The sequence below is a fragment of the Schistocerca serialis genome, chromosome 4 (genome assembly GCF_023864345.2).
Source record: "Schistocerca serialis cubense isolate TAMUIC-IGC-003099 chromosome 4, iqSchSeri2.2, whole genome shotgun sequence".
Taxonomy (NCBI): Eukaryota; Metazoa; Arthropoda; class Insecta; order Orthoptera; family Acrididae; genus Schistocerca; species Schistocerca serialis.
The window spans coordinates 61,474,851-61,495,641 of NC_064641.1; the positions used below are offsets into that span (position 1 = coordinate 61,474,851).

At 41.3% G+C, this 20,791-nt stretch overlaps 2 protein-coding genes across 3 annotated transcripts; both read left to right on the forward strand.

Moving 5' to 3' along the window:
• The first annotated feature begins 553 nt into the window (after positions 1 to 553).
• LOC126475124 (cuticle protein 4.9-like) lies at positions 554 to 19,313 on the forward strand. Of its 2 annotated transcripts, XM_050102724.1 has the most exons (3): positions 554 to 710; positions 2,759 to 2,972; positions 19,201 to 19,313. In XM_050102724.1, exons 1-2 carry the CDS (start codon positions 699 to 701, stop codon positions 2,969 to 2,971), a joined length of 225 nt encoding a protein of 74 aa, XP_049958681.1. In that variant the 5' UTR covers positions 554 to 698; the 3' UTR covers position 2,972; positions 19,201 to 19,313. The 2 variants fall into 2 exon arrangements, with proteins under 2 accessions (XP_049958681.1, XP_049958680.1); XM_050102723.1 differs by lacking the exon at positions 19,201 to 19,313 and having other exon boundaries at positions 2,759 to 3,085.
• On the forward strand, positions 4,493 to 19,313 carry LOC126474233 (uncharacterized). The gene is made up of 3 exons (XM_050101697.1): positions 4,493 to 4,585; positions 13,494 to 13,700; positions 18,984 to 19,313. Exons 1-3 carry the CDS (start codon positions 4,493 to 4,495, stop codon positions 19,197 to 19,199), a joined length of 516 nt encoding a protein of 171 aa, XP_049957654.1. The 3' UTR covers positions 19,200 to 19,313.
• Positions 19,314 to 20,791: the final 1,478 nt, after the last annotated feature.

The following is a 20,791-nucleotide window of genomic DNA, read 5'->3' on the forward strand; positions in this document are numbered from 1 at the left end:
CTTTTTCGTACGTCTTTCATAAATAATAAAGGTCTTAATTCGTAGCACTGTTCCTGATTCGATAAGAATAAATATTGCTCTCCCAAAGGCAACGAGTACAATACTTATTACTTAAAATCCGCACCCACCCCTTTTAAAGTTTAATATCCCCCCCCCCCCAAGTAAAGCGACTGTATTCATCACCAAGTGTGCATAACAACACGGTTCACAGCGTCTGAACATGACGACTTGGTCGGTCGCGAAATCTGGCGCAGAAAAGTGGAAACAACGATTCGCCCGAAGACCCGAAAGTAAGCCACGATTTCTCTTCTCTCGTGAGGAGAGCCACCGGTTGCCTCACAGGGGAGTTTGAAACTCTGAGGCAGAGTGTCGGTTGGTGCAGGCGTGGCCACTGGGACAATGAGGATCAGGGGCTGCTAGGCTGCTTCCCGCGGCGCGGACCGGCGGCCAAGTTCAGGGACAGCCGGAGCTCTGCGGACACGCCCGGCCTCCGCTAATGGGGCAGCGGCAGCCAAAAGGCCGGCAAAAAGCGGAGCCGGTCGGCGAACCCGTGGGCAGTCCAGGGCAGAAGCCGCCAAGGACGGGGGCCGACCGCTCCGTATATAAGGGACCACTGGCCACCGCTGGGGCATCACTCGACTTCCGAGGTTCCTCTGCTCTCTGGCCGCAGCTCGTCTCCAACCACCTCCGCCGACACCATGAAGGCTTTCGTAAGTACCACGTGCCCAAGTGGCACAGGCCGCTCCTAACCGTAACCCGCATAATCTAGGTCTAACTCTGCTTGCTCAGAACCGTTGAAAACAGTAATACTCTTATCTTGCACGGGCCCTCCACTACTTTGGGTTTTTTGCGTGTGAGACGGTATCTTACCGTAATGCGGGAACTGTTTATTTCTTAACTTCCCATCGTACGTTTCAGCTCTACGTTTGTCTGATTGTCCTTGTCAGTTTTGTAGAGCACCAAAAGTCGCTCTTTTCTAGTACTCGTGGTATGTTCTCCATTTCCGCAGTAGGTGCCTGGTTCATGAGAAGTTTTAGTTCACCAAGTCTCACGGTAAATCCAACTACATTGGGCCTCTTGGGCATGAAGTGACATGTCAGTCTACGTTACCGTAACTTTTACCTTTCTTTAATGAGTTTTCTACCACCAGACCACTCCTACCTGTAAGACTCACAGTCACGTTTGGTCTAGGGCTTCTAGGTCGAACTTTGCTTGCTGCGGACTGTTGAAACTATCGATGCGTAGACCAATTCCTTTCGTATCGAACGGTAACGCATTTAATCTCAAGAGCACTTTATTACATCATAGCAATCATAGTGGAGAATTATTGGCAAAAGAGAGACAGCGCAATTAATGTAGAAATCCATAGTAGGTCTTGAGTCTTCTCAATAGAATTTCCACTTTGCCAATGTTCATTTCGAATTGACAGCATTATCTTCCAGCCTTTAGTCGTAAGGACATTAGCTGCATTGTCAACACGCCAGAAAGACATATCTGTGAGAGTTACAGTGGGTTCTTAATTGTAATTTGTGGTATTTTTACGGAACACACCTAGAATTAGAGATGAATATGTGGAGATTTTTGTTAAAGCTTATAGTATGCCATAGACTGTCGCTGATTTCTGTCCTATAGAAATGCTGGTCCTTTGCACCACTAAAAGTTTGTTCCATTCCAGTACTCGTGCTGAGTTCTCCTTTTCCGCAACTCGTTCAGTGTGAAATTGTAGATGATGTACCCTCCAGACATATGCAGGTACATCGAACTCCACGAGAGCGCTTCTAGGGCATGAAACAGTAGTTGATTTCAATGTCTGACTGGCGGTTGTGTGCTCAGACGATACCGTATTCCTTCGTATATTTACACGTGTTATATTACACTTATTAACAAAGAGGATCAATTGGTAAATCTACATCTGGCTGCTCTGCAGTTCACACTTAATTGTTTTAGCAGAGCGTTTATCAAACCCCTGTCAGATTATGTTTCTAGCCTTCCAGTCTCGAACAGCCTCGAAGAGGAATAGTTAAAGTTTCCTCTGCGACTTCTGATTTCTCTTATTTTATTACTCTGCTTATTTCTTCCTTTGTTTGTGGGAGTCAACAAAACATTTTCGTGTTAGCTTTCAGTCTTTTCCTGTCACATATTCCGCTTGTCCGATAGAGGGTAATAATCTTGAAGGGCAGATACGAGGGCTCGAGTACTGACCTAACACAGTTTTAATTTGTAACACTCATTGTTTCCATGACATTCTTACATTTTCTACTGATTGTGATTGATCTGAGGTATTAGAAAAAACTGGTATCCTGATGACTCTTTAATTGAACAATTTAGGTCTTTCTACATGCACACGTCCATAAAATTACGTATTTGAGCACCTGTAGTTATTGTATCACCCGCCATTATCATTGTCAGTGATTCTAGACATTGCAACAATTTCTCCTAGGTATAATTTCTGGAGAGAAGCATCCTTAATATTGCAGTAATGTGTAAATACGGTTTAGAAAATATTTCTTAAGTAAATTTATATAATTGTGGACCAAGTGCAGTCCCCTGAGGAACATACAGAGTTATTCGTATATCTGATAAACCTTTGTTATCTTGAACAGCATAGTCTAGTCTAGCTCCCAGATATAGCTACATTTGAACGCAGATACTACTGGTTTAAGGAAAATGTATGTGATACAAATGTGTGGACACCATTACTTTTTTGACATGGTAAGCTGTTCTGCTGAGTTGGCGTGACACGGTGTGTTTCCTGCAGGTGTGCGCCGTCCTGATGGCCCTGCTGGTGGCCGTGGCCTTCGCCGCTGAGGAGAAGGACCTGAAGGGCTCCGAGGCAGTGTATGTGGCGTCGCCCTACGCGGCCACCTACGGCTACTACGGCTACCCCTACGCCGCCGCCTACCGTGCCGCCCCCGTCGTCAGCGCCTACTCCGCCTACCCCTACGCCGCCTACCCCTACTACTACCGCTGAGGTCTCCGCGAGACTCCGCAGCTGACCACTCAACACATGACGGATCAACGCCACACCCAAACACACTTGCCTTATAGCACACTTTTTTAAAAATACAACTGTTTCACAAAACAATATCAGTGTATAAGTTTATTATTTCTCTCCCTATCAATAATCCATTCCACATGATTCCCTTACAGTCTTCCCCAAACTAAAGCAGCATCTTGAGATTTATGGATAGTTCCCCAGCTGCGTAATAATGTTGGAAACGCTGAGTGGTACTAAAAGATACAGAGCAAACGAGGGTATAAATCTTTTAAACAAGTCACATTCACATCAAAAACTATTTTTCCATACACAAAGTCAAAAGGTTTCGTTTGTCAACATTTACAAAAATGCGAGATCTCACTGGTAATGAAGATGGCCATGTAACCAAAGTAGATCAAAATCATCACACTTGAACACTAGACTTCCCATGTTGATTATTAAATAACTAGAAACGTCTCTGAAGATAAATAATCAATGGAACCCAGGAATTAAAGTATTTTCTCTCCATGTGATTGTATGAATTGATGTGAAATAGCCATACATTAGAAGAGACTTATATCGAATTTTGTGTAACTTTTGATATATGACGTGTGCTAATTTCAAGGTGTCAGGCCACTTAAATATTATGGGACCTCTCAGTTTTCATCTTAAACTGGGACACCAGTTGTTTTACAGCTCTAAAACTAGATTCATCCACTTATACTTCACATTTGGTGAATACGAAAAGAGCAATTGGTGAGCTTGTCCATTACTTCCATAAACCTATAAATTATGCCTGCTTTGGGTAGTATCCACTCAGTCAAGTCATTCTATTAAATTAATCAAGTTGTCTTATATTCTCAACTTTCGCTCAGTCCAAAAAATGTCCCACAGACAAACAATTTGTGCACCTCTCTAGAGGCAAAACTGCGAAAATGATATCATATTGTTGATACTTTCATGTTTTGCCGCTGTTTTATACACACTCTCCTCATTTGGACACATCTGGCTCTTGTTGCCAATTTTTCCATGTCACTTACTACGCACTGAGTTCTCTAAATACAAAATAACCTGCAGAACTTTCACCAACGTCCATAAATCTATGCTGATCAACAATTAAATAAGAGTTAGTCACTCTTTCATAAGATAGGTATCACACTACCTCAGTTATTAGAGTGTCGCCGGCTGGAGTGGCCGTGCGGTTCTACGTGCTACAGTCTGGAACCGCGAGACCACTACGGTCGCAGGTTCGAATCCTGCCGCAGGCATGGATGTGTGTGATGTCCTTAGGTTAGTTAGGTTTAAGTAGTTCTAAGTCTAGGGGACTGATGACCTCAGATGTTAAGTCCTATAGTGTTCAGAGCCATTTTTTTAGTTATTAGAGCAATTTGTCATAGTACGTGAAATGATTCATTAGTAGCTGCAGATACGATTATTACTCGCCTCATAAAAGACGATTGATAGTTTTTTTCTGATCCACAACACAAGCAGCACTGAAGTAACCTCTGAGGAAGAATGGCTGCAAATGTTAACAATGTACTGGAGGTAATGGATTTGACAGAAGAGAAGAGCGAGGAGGAGGAGAAAGAGAAACATGGCAGGGCACGAGTAATGAAGAATGAAAGATCATCACTAATTGAGAAACGCATGTACTTGACTCCTTTTTGTACTAATGTTAAGCTTCCATAGTCCTTATACAGATTGTTTTTGCTTCTGGTACTATAATCATGTTTTGCACTATTTTGTGTAAAAAGAGAAATGTTGGAAATGACAAAGGACATCAGTGAGTATATGTACAGAGAAGTAGCAGTTACAATACCAAGTTTCTTAAAGATGTATCTGCATGATGATCTGGGACTGACACCAGATATAATTCCAATGACTCGTTTCTGAATTTTGACAATGTTCTCGAGAAGATTTTCCCCAAAAGATGGTTCCATAACTCATTAGTGAATGGAAGTAGGCCGAATAAACTAACTTCTCCATTTTTAAATCACGTATTTCTGCTGTCATGCGTACTGCAAATGTAGCTGAACTAAGGCGTTTCATTAAGTTTTAGAGTGTTGGTTTTCCAATTTAGGTAGGGGTCAATTTGTAGCCCTAAAAATTTGACACTGTCCACAGATTTAATTTCATGTTTGAATACATTATACTCATAGGGTCAGGTATTCCTTGTGAGGTACTTAACTGTATGTGCTGGGTATTGTCAAAATTCAGTGACAATCCGTTTGCTGTAAACCACCCATTAATACAAATATTTCATTAGCTGATTGCTCAGTTAGATCACAGGTACTCTTTTTTATACCAATACTTGTATCATCTGTAAATAAGATAAAATTTGCACTTTGTGACACTGCATATGGAAGGTCATTAATATATAATAGGAACATCAAGGGACCTAAAATAGAGCTCTGGGGCACCCCTTGTCTGATGGCTTCATATTTTGAATAACTATTGCTATGTGGCAAGCCTGATACAAACACATACTGTTTTTTATTAAAGAGATAGGATGAGAACCATGAGTCTGCTACTCATGTTATCCCATAATAATATTTTAACTTTTGTATGAGGCTAATATGCTTAACACAGTCGAAAGCTTTAGCCAGATCACAGAATATTCCAAGTGGTAATAACTTTTGATTTATCATCTGTAAAAGTGAATATAGTTTGATCAGTTTACAGTCCTTTCCTAAATCCAAACTGATTACGAATGAGAATATTTTTCTGTACTAAGTGTTTATAAAGCCTATTCTACATAACCGTTTGAAACACTTTTGAAAATACTGCCAATAATGAAATGGGATGGAAGTTTTCCACTGATGATTTGTCTCCTTTTTTGTGTAATGGTTTGACAATAGCATATTTAAGCCTATCTGGAAGAGTACCACTGTGGAGGGCTTCATTACATGAGTAACTCAATAGCGACGTATGTCACTTATGGACAAGTATTGTTTTGTTGGAAATTGTCACCACAATATTGTCACACAAGAGGTAACACATGAAGACTCAGAGTTCCCTCAGTCACTAAGAGCTGTGATTTAAGGTCAAACAGGCGGTTCCCCACACCATGAGGCCCCCTGTAGCACCACTGTGCCTCTCCCCTGATCACCGTAATGTCCAATGGTGCTCATCCAGGGTAGTGTAGAACCGTAGTTCATTGCTAAAAATGTGATGCCATTGATCAGCAGCCCACGCTTCCTGGTCACAGCAATCGTTTGCATTGTGTGTTGAGAGCAGCCTTTGCATTGGGTCTATAATTCCATAATCCAGTTGCTGCTAGCCTCCGACCAGTTGTGCGGGATTACACAGAATGTTCTTTGATGCAAAGTGAGTATTTCATGGGGCGGCTTTATGCTTGGTATAGAGTTCGGTGGTCTTCCTTGTGGAAGTCAGATGTAGTCGACCAGATACTTGGCAACGATTATGCCTAGCATCACTTTCCCATGCAGAACAAAATTGGGTTAGTGTCACATCCAAATGGTCCAAATATCTGGGTATTGCACGATTCGAGCAGCCAACCAAATGGAGACCCACAATGAGGTCACTCAAACTCTGTCGTGCGCCGATAACGCAATCTGGCACGCGTACGACGCATCCCTTCGTTTTTCATAGTAATCTCTCGATAGCTGACGTTGTTCACGCCTGTTATATGCCCTATCACGCCTTGTAACAAAACAAAACATAAACAACACTAAACATGAACAACACTAACGCACTTTGGTGTTCTTTCAATTTACCACAGAGAATTTTAATTTTAGTCAGTTACATACTCGCCGATAGTGTGTACGTGTACGTAGTTACAACGTCTGATCATTTCTGGATGCAGCAGTTTTTTGTCAGCCAATGGACATATTTCATTTTTTGGACAGAGTTAAATGACTGTGTTAATTTTTTTCGGAAAAATTGCAAAATTAATAAGAGAAAGTGCACGGTTTGTTTCTTTCCTTAAATGTAACATGAAACTGAACTGTGCCTGGAGATGAATGACCATCTTCCAGATTCCGGAATTACGATGGAGAAGAAGTTTGAGAAATGTTTGGTTTATGAATTGTAACAGCTGGGCTACTAGCTAAGTTACATTTCATATTGCGACTATCATCAGATGACAGCGATTTGATATGTGATACGTGCATGAGTATCGAGGAACCGATGAAATAGACATAAAATGGGGTAGTCGTGTAATTTGTCCACCTGCAACCATTCTAAATGGTACTTGGTACCGGAACAATATCTTGACTGCAACTGTTCCGTTCTTTTCTCGACATCCTTAAAGAACACCTAACATATACAGTTTTCCTGCATTGGTCTGAAGAATTTGGCCCCAATATTTGTAAATGTTTTTCCGATACTCCATACACACCTTACAAGCGACAAGTGACTCTTTTTCTGATCTTTCTCTTTTACATTGAGCTCCTGAGTATGCATTATATGTAGCAGTCACTGTAACATTAAACAATCATTAATTAGAGTAATATTTAGGTTCAGTTTGTCACAGATTTATTTTCAGTACAGAACAAATATCACACCGAAGGGAAGGAGACATATTCTTAAAAATCTACAACTGCTGCAATACTATTGTCATTTTGGACTTAGTACATCCTCGACATGACGCAGGGTCAGATTCCTCATGTGAGAGCTCTCGGCTTGGAGATTCAGGTTTCACTTTCGGCCTAGATTACCCGGTCCACTCACATATATCAAATGGCAAAACACATACACCTATTATATTGAGACGGAGGTTGTACACCATCTGATTAGAACTGTCCAGGCACCTATCACTGGACATTAATATGAGGTGTGTCCACCTTCTCCTCTATGGGGTCCACAGCCCGTAGTTTCACGGTCGTGTTCTCGCTTCCCAAGCACGGGCTGCCAGGTTAGATTCCCAGAAGGGTCAGGGATTTTCACCTGCCTCGAGATGACTGGGTGATTGTGTTGTCCTCATCATTCATGAAAATGATGAGCAAAGGTTGGGACTTTGTATGGGCGCTGATAACCGCGCAGTTGAGCGCCCCACAAACTAAACATCATCATCATCTCCTTTATGGTGGGTTGACTCCGTTGGAGTGTGCGAATGTCTGGAGGAATGGCAGCTAATTCTTCCTAAAAGAAACCGAAATCAGGGTAAGTAACGATGTCTGACGCTGGGATTCTGGAGAGTTGTCGAAATTCAAACTCATTTCACAGACGTTCCATTTGGTTTAGCTCAGGACTCCGAGCAGGTCAGTCCATTTCAGGAACGTTATTGCCCACAAACAGTTACCTCACAATTGCTGCAATAAGAGGTCTACGTACAAACCACCCTCATACCATATCATCACCTTCTCCATACTTCACTGTTTGCACTGCACAGGACGGCAGATAACGCTCTCCAGACAATCGCCAAACCCAGACCCTTCCGTCAGATTGTCAGAGGGCACGGCGTGACTCATCACTCCAAATCACTCGTTCCCCGTCATCCACCATCGAGTGGCGTCAGTATTTGGACCATGTCAGGCGTCACTTAACATTGACTACAAAAATGTGTGGTTTACGGGGAACTTCTCAACCATTGGACGCCATTCTTTCTTACTCTTTGCGAACAGTCACTTTCTCAGCAGGACTGCTGATAACACTTTGGAACTCTACGAGTGATTCTTATGTCGATTTCATGCCATTTCTTACAACCCCCATCCGCATTGCTCGATGGTCTCTATCACTCAGTACATAAGGTGTGTCTGGTCTTGGTTTAGTTGTGGTTGTTCCTTTGGATTTTCACTGCACAATCACACCACCATCAGTCGACCTGGGCAGATCCAGAAGGGTTGTAATGTCCCTGATGGATTTGTTGCTGAGTTGACGGCCAGTGACTGGACCACATTCGATGTCACTGAGCTTTCCTTACCGACCCAGTCTACTGTTGCTGCTTCTCTGCCGACAACACAGCACTCCCCTCCTCGTTTTATGTTGGCGAGTCTGCTGCTTGCCATATCCAGTGGTCAATTATGTATTACACAGGGGCTTCTGGATACTGAGTAGGTCCTTTTTACGCTCTGCGGCCGCTATTAAAAAAGAGTCCATTACTTGTTCAAACTTTAGACGTTTCGAGCACGGCCTAGCATGACAATATCTGACAAAAACATCAGTCACCATGAAAGCACAATTTATAGATGAAATTTTAAGGCTGAACATACTTGAATTCATTAGAAACCAAGTTTACACACCAGGGGAAAGAAATTAACTTACAGTATTGTGTGAAAGGGTATCCATCGTCATAACGGTACTCAGTTGACCCGCACCACATACTCTAGTTACAAAACTAGCTATAACATAGCACCAAGTGGCATGATTTTCGTAGAGTTGGGATCTTGCATTAAATGTCGAGACAGAATAATTAACAAATTCAGTCCCAGAAACAACTGTAGAAACATAAAATAGCAATAAACATTTTAGAGGAAAATTAAGAATCACGGTTAGAAGGGTGGAAATCAATTTACATCATTAACCCTTGTGATGACCAAGAGATGATGTGAAGGATCGGAAGGGACGACAGAGGGGACTCTGTGGAAAGGCATAAAGCAATCTTAACTCATGCAAGTGACAGCTAGCGACAAACACCATTGGCAAATCTGTAACTACAAGTCTACTAGGTATTGCGCCACTAGTAAACTATTGTTTTCTTTCCCATACAAATAAAAGCACTCCGTCTTCAGGCCGCGTGTGGCCTACCGGGACCATCCGACCGCCGTGTCATCCTCAGTGGAGAATGCAATAGGAGGGGCGTGGGGTCAGCACACCGTTCTCCCGGTCGTTATGATGGTATTCTTGACCGAAGCCGCTACTCTTCGGCCGAGTAGGTCCTCAATTGGCCTCACGAGGTTGAGTGCGCCCCGAAAAATGGCAACAGCGCATGGCGGCCTGCATGGTCACCCATCCAAGTGCCGACCACGCCCCACAGCGCTTAACTTCGGTGATCTCACGGGATCCGGTGCAACCATTGTGACAAGGGCGTTGCCCTTCCCATACAAATAGTAATAAAATTTCTGAAATGCCCATACCATGGCTAGTACTTCCAGCTCTGTAGTAGTATAAGACCTTTCACAGTCTGGTAAAATCCGACTTGCAAAGGATGCACAAAAACCTACAGCTGAGGGTTCAGTCATAAGTCCATACTCTGAAGACATATGAGGATGACATAAAATTTGTGAGCATACTGGCAATGTCTTAATTGCTTCAAACGATTTCTGACATTCTGGTGTCCACTGCCAAAGTACATCTTTCCTCAACAATCAAAGCAAAGTTCTGGGATTCATAGACTGATCTCAAAGCGATTCTTCTTTAGTTCCTGGAACTTCAAAATTATTAATCGCTCGTATCTTGCCACTATGAGATAGAATACCTTCCAAATTGATGAGTTGACCAAGAGACTTGATTCATATTTGAGAAAATGTGACTTTTTATGATTATCTGTAATCCCACTTCCCTTAATTGTTGGTGAGATGACCAAAAAACTTGATTTGCATTAGACAAAAATGTGACTTCTTATGATTAGCTGTAACCCCAGTTTGCTTAAATGTCTAGCACTTGTGGAAGTAGGGTAATTTGTTCCTCCAATGCCGTTGTTGCCAATAGAAGGTCATCCACAACTGAAGTTAGTTGACTCCTAAGTACTGGTCTCAGCACTGTGTCTAATGCCTACATTAAACTCTTGAGGTAATGCTCAACCCATAGGGAAGAGCCCTGAACTAACATGACCTTTCAGTATAAATGTAGGCAGTATATTTCCTTGGCTCTGGTTTTATTGGTCCTTGCCAATATGAATGTCAGAGATCGATGTTTGTTGAGTATTTTACCCCTTGTAACTTTAGTATTAACGCACCCACATTCTCCAGGCGTTTCCAAACTGGTACAATAATCACCTGATCTAGGCACTACAGAAAGGAGATACAATATGGACTGGTGGATGTCTCTATCAAATCCCATCTCAACATCCTCTAAATTTCGTCTTCAAGAGTCTATCATAGTGACCAGGGAGCTACATAAAAGATGTGGTAAACGTTTGGTGAGGAAACACATCTAAAAGGTATGTATATATCCTTTAATGATTCCTGGCCGTTCCTCAAAAACATCCGAATGTTGCAATACGATGTCTGTCAATTGCTGCTATTGTAAAGGTCAAGGTGCTGGGCTTCTCATAATGTTTACTGAACTTCTGTGTAGTGTAGAAGCACACAAATTTTCCAGACAGTAAATTATGCATGTAATGGCGTTTCTCATGAATAACACATAGCTGATTCTGCCTGCAATATTTTCCACGACTCCTTTCTTGCTTTGTTGTTGTGGTCTTCAATCCTGAGACTGGTTTGATGCAGCTCTCCATGCTAATCTATCCTGTGCAAGCTCCTTCATCTCCCAGTACCTACTGCAACCTACATCCTTCTGAATCTGCTTAGTGTATTCATCTCTTGGCCTCCATCTACGATTTTTATCCTCCACGCTGCCCTCCAATGCTGAATTTGTGATCCCTTGATGCCTCAGGACATGTCCTACCAACCGATCCCTTCTTCTAGTCAAGTTGTGCCACAAACTTCTCTTCTCCCCAATCCTATTCAATACCTCCTCATTAGTTATGTGATCTACCCAACTTATCTTCAGCATTCTTCTGTAGCACCACATTTCGAAAGCTTCTATTCTCTTCTTGTCCAAACTAGTTATTGTCCATGTTTCACTCCCATACATGGCTACACTCCATACAAATACTTTCAGAAACGACTTCCTGACACTGAAATCTATACTCGATGTTAACAAATTTTTCTTCTTCAGAAACGCTTTCCTTGCCATTGCCAGTCTACATTTTAAATCCTCTCTACTTGGACCATCATCAGTTATTTTGCTCCCCAAATAGCAAAACTCCTTTACTAATTTAAGTGTCTCATTTCCTAATCTAATTCCCTCAGCATCACCCGACTTAATTCGACTACATTCCACTTCTTGCTTAGTAAGCTCTAATCAGGTTACCACTCTGTTGATCTGGTATGAGATATGACCCTCTGGAAAGTCGAACTTTATGTCCCATTTTCAAGAGAAAAGTCCTCACTGAGGATGTAGTCTACTACTAAACCTTCAATAACTAAAACATTTATCAGTTATTAACGTCGGAATCACCTGACTTAATTCGACTACATTCCATTTCTTGCTTAGTAAGCTCTAATCAGCTTACCACTCTGTTGATCTGGCATGAGATATGACCCTCTGAAAAGTCGAACTTTATGTCCCATTTTCAAGAGAAAAGTCCTCACTGAGGATGTAGTCTACTATTAAACCTTCAATAACTAAAACATTTATCAGTTATTAACGTCGGAACTGTCTAAGCGTAGTCTTATGTGGCGGGAATCACCTCAGGATTTGAATTCATGTTGTTTCTCGGCTCTATTTGAAATGGATCTTCATTTCCACAATACGATTCAGTGCTCGAGGTTTGTGGCTGTACTGAATCACGTACAATGTATTACTATGCTGTATTGCTATCGCACTTGTTCTACTTCTTCAAACACCTTCTCTACTTGGCAAGTCATCAGAGTTTTCCATTGTTCGAGATTCGAATCTCTCTATCGCTTAATCCTATGTAGCTCCTCCTGAACTTTTGAATCGCATGATATATTAGAGCCAAGTAAGATTGCAACCACCAACTTAATCTTTCCATCTACATTTTGTTTAACTTCCACTTCACTTGTCTCAGACTAAGTATTTATCTCTGAGGAAAAGTATCGCTTACGTTAGTCAGACTTTTCCGGTAACCTTTTCTGATGGCCTGAATTAATGTTGGATGCCTACACAACTTAGTCCGCAATAGGAGGAGTGGTAGTTTCAAGCCGAGTTTTCAGTCCTTGTTGTGGAAACTGTTCCTGTCACTTTTTTAGTTCTGTGATTTCAGTTACTAATTCTGTAACTCTAGTAGCAAGATTCGCCTGTTGCCGTGCAATCCCAGATACTTCGCACTGTTAGACAATAAAATCCTGCTCAGAGGGTAAATTTGCTAAGTCTTCCTTACTGGGTATACTGACAAAGTCTTCCTTGGTGGGCATTTCGGACTGTCTGGCGGAAAGTAACCTTAACTGTCTTAAAGTTTCTATCTCTGGGTCACACGCAGTTGGATCTGCCTTGCCTGCTTCTTCTAAAGCCTGCGCATTTGATTGTTGTTGTTCCATCTCAAACTGATATCTAGTTTTCACCAAAACACATAGAAATTATACATAACCTAACAGCCTCACTTTCGAGAAACTGTAAGTTAACTCTGATAGCTAAAGTCACACCAAATAAAATATTTTCTCGCTGCACTGAGATACTGACTATATATAGAGGAAAGTTTAATAGCACTGTTAACAGACTTTTTTCCGCGCTGGACAGCCGCACGGTCTGTGGCCAGGGTCCGCGGGGCTCCCCCCGTCGGAGGTTCGAGTCCTCCCTCGGGGATGGGTGTGTGTGTTGTCCTTGGCGTAAGTTAGTTTAAGTTAGATTAAGTAGTGTGTAAGCTTAGCAGCGGCAGCCGAAAGGCCGGCAAAAGGCGGAGCCGGTCGGCGAACCCGTGGGCAGCCCAGGGCAGAAGCCGCCAAGGACGGGGGCCGACCGCGCCGTATATAAGGGACCACTGGCCACCGCTGGGCATCACTCGAGTTCCGAGGTTCCTCTGCTCTCTGGCCGCAGCTCGTCTCCAACCACCTCCGCCGACACCATGAAGGCTTTCGTAAGTACCACGTGACCAAGTGCCACAGGCCGCTCCTTTGTAACCCGCATACTCTAGGTCTAACTCTGCTTGCTCAGAACCGTTGAAAACTGTAATATTCTAATCTTGCACGGACCCTCCACTACTTTGGGATTTTTGCGTGTGAGACGGTATCCTACCGTAACGCGGGAACTGTTTATTTCTTGACTTCCCATCGTACGTTTCAGCTCTACGTTTATCTGATTGTCCTTGCCAATTTTGTAGAGCACCAAAAGTTTGCTCTTTTCTAGTACTCGTGGTATGTTCTCCATTTCCGCAGTAGGTGCCTGGTTCATGAGAAGTTTTAGTTCACCAAGTCTCACGGTAAATCCAACTACATTGGGCCACTTGGGCATGAAGTGACATCTTTTCCAAAGCTGTCGATGTCAGTCTACGTTACCGTAACTTTTACCTTTCTTTAATGACTTTTCTATCACCAGACCACTCCTACCTGTACGACTCACAGTCACGTTTGGTCTAGGGCTTCTAGGTCGAACTTTGCTTGCTGCGGACTGTTGAAACTATCTATAAGTAGACCAATTCTTTTCGTATCGAACGATAACGCATTTAATCTCAAGAACACTTTATTACGTCATAGCAATCATAGTGGAGATTTATTGGCAAAACAGAGACAGCGCAATTAATGTGGAAATCCATAGTAGAATCTGTCTTGAGTCTTCTCAATAGAATTTCCACTTTGCCAATGTTCATTTCGAATTGACAGCTTCATCTTCCGGCCTTTAGTTGTAAGGACATTAACTGCATTGTCAACACGCCAGAAAGGCATATCTGTGAGAGTTACAGTGGGTTCTTAATTGTAATTTGTGGTATTTTTGTGGAACATACTTAGAATTACAGATGAATATGTGTAGATTTTTGTTAAAGCTTATAGTATGCCATAGACTGTCGCTGATTTCTGATCTATACAAATGCTGGTCATTTGTACCACTAAAGGTTTGTTGCTCTCCAATACTCGTGGTACGTTCTCCTTTTCCGTAACTCTTTCAGTGTGAAATTGCAGATGATGTACCCTCCAGACATATGCAGGTATATCGAGCTCCACGAGAGCGCTTCTAGGGCATGAAACAGTAGTTGGTTTCAATGTCTGACTGGCGGTCATGTGCTCAAACGATACCGTATTCCTTCGTATATTTACACGTGTTATATTACACTTATTTACATAAAGGATCACTTGGTAATCTACATCTACATGACTGCTCTGCAGTTCACACTTAAGTCCCTGCAGAGCGTCCATCAAACCCCTGTCAGATTATGTTTCTAGCCTTACAGTCTCGAACAGCCTCGAAGAGGAACAGTTAAAGTTTCCTCTGCAACTTCTGATTTCTCTTATTTTATTACGCTGCTTATTTCTTCTTTTGTCTGTGAGAGTCAACAAAACATTTTCGCGTTTTGAGGAGAAAGTTGGTGCTTGAAGTATAGCGAAAAGATCTTGTCGCAACGAGAAATGCCTTTGTTTTAGTTATCACCATCCCAGCTTCGGTGCCATACTCTTCCCTTTTCGTGATAATACTAAGTTGTTTGCCCTTCTTTGAACTTTTTCGATGTCCTACGTCAATCCCACCTGGTAAGGGTCGCACACCACGCATCAGTACTCCAGAGGACGGCGGGCAAGCTTAATTGATTACACCTGCGATGAAAATCATAACGTATTTAATTCGTGGAGAGCCATGAGTACTTTGAGACTTTTTCACGGTGGAAAATACATAATTTCAGGGATATCTTGTTTGTGGAACGCTTTTCGCAAGTTACCCATAACTCAGTCAGTGACATTCCTATATGCAAGTAAAGGTTTGTTCTACTTCAGTACCAGAGGCACGTTGCTGCAAAGGAGGGCTCTCCCTTTTTTTGCGTTACGCTCACAATGCTCATAGGCAGACTGGGCTGTTAGTACGGCCTGAGAGAATTCAAACTATTGTCTTCTTACAAGCTGCCTAGTTAACTCACTATTCATAAACATTACTTATCCAAGGGCTAACAGAAAATAATGTTCATTTTAATATTATGGGCTTTCAAGGAAAATTATGATACTTTTCGGACTTACTCTTATTGACATCACATTGGATTTACTGTTCTAAAAACACATTTTACGCGAAGTTTCCTCGACAGTAAATTTCATTACTGGGTGGCTAACTTTCACCACACTAAAATTTCCATTTTACAATAAATCTCAGCTCTAGTCCGCGCAAATTTTTCGTTTCTGTTACGTTCATTCGGAGCCAGTGGAGGAAACAAGAGGACTCTCTCTCTTTTTTATTATATCACTGAAAGTACAAAATCAAATCAAAATTTTTTAGATAAAAGAAATCCTTCTCAGTTCGAAAACCATTGGATAAATAGGACAGTTTAAATTAGCAGTTGTCTGTGATCACAATGCAGTGAATCGAATAGTATAGTTAACGATCATAACTTTTAGGATTTAAATTATAGTTCCACATTCAAAAACATTCTCAGGTCTACTAACTTTCTGAAATATTTTAAACGTCTGTAACTGATTTTCTGTTTGTTCAAAATCATTCGAAACCAATATCGCACAAACTATATTTTATTCAAGGCAACCGGTTCCAACAGACTTAGCTGCCATCTTCAGGTTTTAAACATTTTTTTGTAGAAAAACATTTTCTATTTGATTGATACCTGTTAGACTTTATCATGCAAAAGTTCGCAAGGATTTTAAGAAGTAAGATGTACTTACATTTTTTAATCAGGATGCTGTTTCCTGGTAAATTATTCTGTCAAGAGAAGACTTCAGTCAGATCCATGGTGTGGCAGTAAAACTGTTACATAAAAAAGCAGCATTTTTAGTATCGTGAGGAAGACGCCGAAACGTACCTGACACGATGAAACTAGTGGAAGTGAGGCTTCCTCGTCTATGCTAGGACTCCTGTCTGTCTTATCTCAGAATAGAGGCGCACATGAGTACACAGACTGTCCTTCTGCCATGCTTTTCCCAGCTGTTGATTGGCTATCACAGAGTGTATTTTATGAGGAACACGATTTCAGATGGAAGAATTCTCAGTTGATTTTGTCGACTATTTACGTCATATATTCGTGAAATTACCTCTTAACAAAAAAACTACAGAGCTGTAATGAGTTTGAAACTCATAGATTATAGTAAGGACGGACTGGTATATGGACTTCATCACATTGTTTTGATTTTTACACCCTGTTGCCGAGAGAAAGAATTTCTTTTTGAGAATGTTATGTTGTCTGCTGTTGAATGAGTGACACTACGGCTGAGGATGGTTAGAGTCCCAGCTTTTTCTTGAAGTTCGCAAGCTGCCATTAAGTTATTTAGGTAAGAACACAGTCATCTCAGTAGTGCTATAATTCCTAGAATCGACTTGGTACACAAGTTCGTATAGGCAATGCTTATGGCTTTTTCGTTCGTATTTCATATTACTCTAACAAAGAACATAAAACCCATAGCAATTCCGCAGGGACAGTGATTGTTCGTTTTAATATTATTTTCATATGTAGGCAGTTTGTCTATTTTACTGTTTTATACGCTCAAACTGAATTTTGGCTTTCCTGAGGCAACTGTTGTGTGAAGTTTGTACCAGTAAGCTAAGGGAGACTGTGAGAGTTCACTATTCGACTGCTTTGGGTGATCTTTCTACATAAATCTAATATGACTCCGTTTCATGCATTAGATGTATGAAGATCGATATTCGTGTTTTTCTTTTTTTAAACTTCTATAGATTTACGGGTATCAGTTAAAGTTACTGGAAATATGTGGTGGCAAATCTAATTACGAAGAGTAAAAAGATTATGCCGTAACTTTAGTTCATGATCAGTTTCCTGTGTAAAAGCGAAAGCCAGAGACGTAAACGCGAACACAGCCACGCAGCAACGTCTTTTTCTCATTATATATTTTCAGTTATGAGAGGAAACACATCACCGATTATCTATAGTTGTCAAAATTCAACACTATACTCCATGTGTGACATATACGTAGGTAATGGGGAACGCCCTTGTGAATGCATAATAAGACATGCTTATTTTCATGTATGCAACATCTTTCGGTAGTCATTCATTTTTCAGCTACATTCATTTTTCAGCTACCTCCAAAAGCTCTCCTGTAAAGAGGTGAAGGATCCATCACTTCTATTCACCCTCGTGGTACTTTCTTTTGTTAGCAGAACGTAATATGGAACAAGCACGCCGACAAAACACTGTAGAATAAGAAAGTTATGTATTTAACACCCTCCCTGGCAGGCTACAGCTCCATAGGGTTCTGGCAGTAATTCTATATTGCGTATACTGTGTGAAACTTCATGTTCTCACTACATATTACTTTATCCATAAAATAGAGGCAATTCAGCCAAGCCAAACATAGTCAGTTTTGTTTTGACTGAACTCTCGGAATTTCGTGGATTTATTTACTATACCTGAAAAGGTAAAGCCAGGATTCAGATCAGGATACTTGTAATTTGCAGGATGTTTTGACTTATCACATACACTCAAAGTAGCGTACAGACTGCCAAAAGTAAAATAATTGAGTCTCTCCTGTGGCTAAGTCATTCTTCATTAAACGTGTTCACTCAGAGTGCAGTACAAGATCTTCTGTGGAAGATGTGATGAGCAGTCAGCTTTCGGTCTTTTCCTGTTACACACTCCGCTTGTTCGATAGAGAGGGTAATAATCTTGAATGGCAGATACGAGGGCTCGAGTACTGATCTAACACAGTTTTAATTTGTAATATAGTAACTCCCTCATTGTTTCCATGACATTCTTAAACTTTCTACTGTTTGTGATTGGTCTGAGGTATTAGAAAAAACTGGTACCCTGATGACTCTTGAATTGAACAATTTAGGTCTTTCTACATGCACACATCCATAAAATTACGTATTTTAAGCTCCTGTAGTTATTGTATCAGCGGCCATTATCATTGTCGGTGATTCTAGACATTGCAACAATTTCCCCTAGATATAATTTCTGGAGAGGAGCATCCTTAATATAGCAGTAAGGTGTAAATATTATTTAGAAAATATTTCTGAAGTAAATTTAAATAATTGTGGACTGAGTACAGTCCCCTAAGGAGCATACAAAGTTATTCGTATATCTGATAAACCTTTGTCATCTTGGACAGCATAGTCTAGTCTAGCTCCCATATATAGCTACATTTGAACGCAGATACTACTGGTTTAAGGAAAATGTATGTGATACAAATGTGTGGACACCATTACTTTTTTGACATGGTAAGCTGTTCTGCTGAGTTGGCGTGACACGGTGTGTTTCCTGCAGGTGTGCGCCGTCCTGATGGCCCTGCTGGTGGCCGTGGCCTTCGCCGCTGAGGAGAAGGACCTGAAGGGCTCCGAGGCAGTGTATGTGGCGTCGCCCTACGCGGCCACCTACGGCTACTACGGCTACCCCTACGCCGCCGCCGCCTACCGTGCCGCCCCCGTCGTCAACGCCTACTCCGCCTACCCCTACGCCGCCTACCCCTACTACTACCGCTGAGGTCTCCACGAGACTCCGCAGCTGACCACTCAACACATGACGGATCAACGCCACACCCAAACACACTTGCCTTATAGCACACTTTTTTAAAAATACAACTGTTCCACAAAACAATATCAGTGTATAAGTTTATTATTTCTCTCCCTATCAATAATCCATTCCACATGATTCCCTTACAATCTTCCTCAAACTAAAGCATCATCTTGAGATTTATAGACAGTTCTGCAGCTGCATAATAATGTTGGAAACGCTGAGTGGTACTAAAAGATACAGAGCAAACGAGGCTATAAATCTTATGAACAAGTCACATTCACATCAAAAACTATTTTTCCATACACAAAGTCAAAAGGTTTCGTTTGTCAACTTTAAGAAAATGCGAGATCTCACTGGTAATGAAGATGGCCACGTAACCAAAGTAGATCAAAATCATCACACTTGCCCCACTAGACTTCCCAAACTGAATATGAAATAAGTAAAAACGTCTCTGAAGATAAATAATCAATGGAACCCAGGAATTAAAGCATTTTCTCTCCATGTGATTGTATGAATTGACGTCAAATAGCCATACATTAGAAGAGACTTATATCGAATTTTGTGTAACTTTTGATATATGACGTGTGCTAATTTCAAGGTGTCAGGCCACTTAAATACTCCGAGGACCTCTGAGTTTTCATCTTAAACTAGGACACACATTGTTATACAGCTCTAAAACTAGATACATACACTGGATGCCGATCTTATACTTCACATTTGCTGAATACGAAAAGATCAATTGGTGAGCATGTCCATTACTTCCACAAAGCTATAAATTATTCATGCTTTGGGTAGTATCTACTCAGTCAAATTATTTTATTAAATAAAGGAAGTTGTCTTATATTCTCAACTTTCGCTCAGTCCAAAAAATGTCCCACACACAAACAATTTGTGCACCTCTCCAGAGGCAAAACTGCGAAAATGATATCAAGTTGTTAAAACTTTCGTCTTTTGACGTTCTTTTATACACACTCTTCTCATTTGGACACATCTGGCACTTGTTGCCAATTTTTCCATGTCACCATGTCGGCCTGCAGAACTTTCACCGACGCCCTTAAACCTATCCTGATCAATGATTAAATAAAAGTTACCCACTCTTTGATAAGATAGGTATCATACCACTTCAGTTATTGGAGTAATTTGGCACAGTTAGTGAAATGAGACATTAGTAGCTGCAGGTACGATTATTACTCGTCTCATAAAAGACGAATAATACATTTTTTTCTGATCCACAACATAAACAGCACTGAAGTAACCACTGAGGAAGAATGGCTGCAAATATTAGCAATGTATTGGCGGTAATGGATCTGAAAGAAGAGAAGAGCGAGGAGGAGGAAAATGAGAAATATGGCAGGACACGGGCAATGAAGAGAGGAGGGTAAAAGGACATACTAATTGAGGAACACTAAAAGAAACAAGCGGAGCTGAGAAAACAAGTGAATACACTGCCTCACAAAAAAGCGAAGTACTCTGAGGGGAAGGACAAAACGTAATGAAAATTCACAAGTTGAGAAGTTATATGATATTTTAGTGATTACAAATCGAATCAAATTAACAAA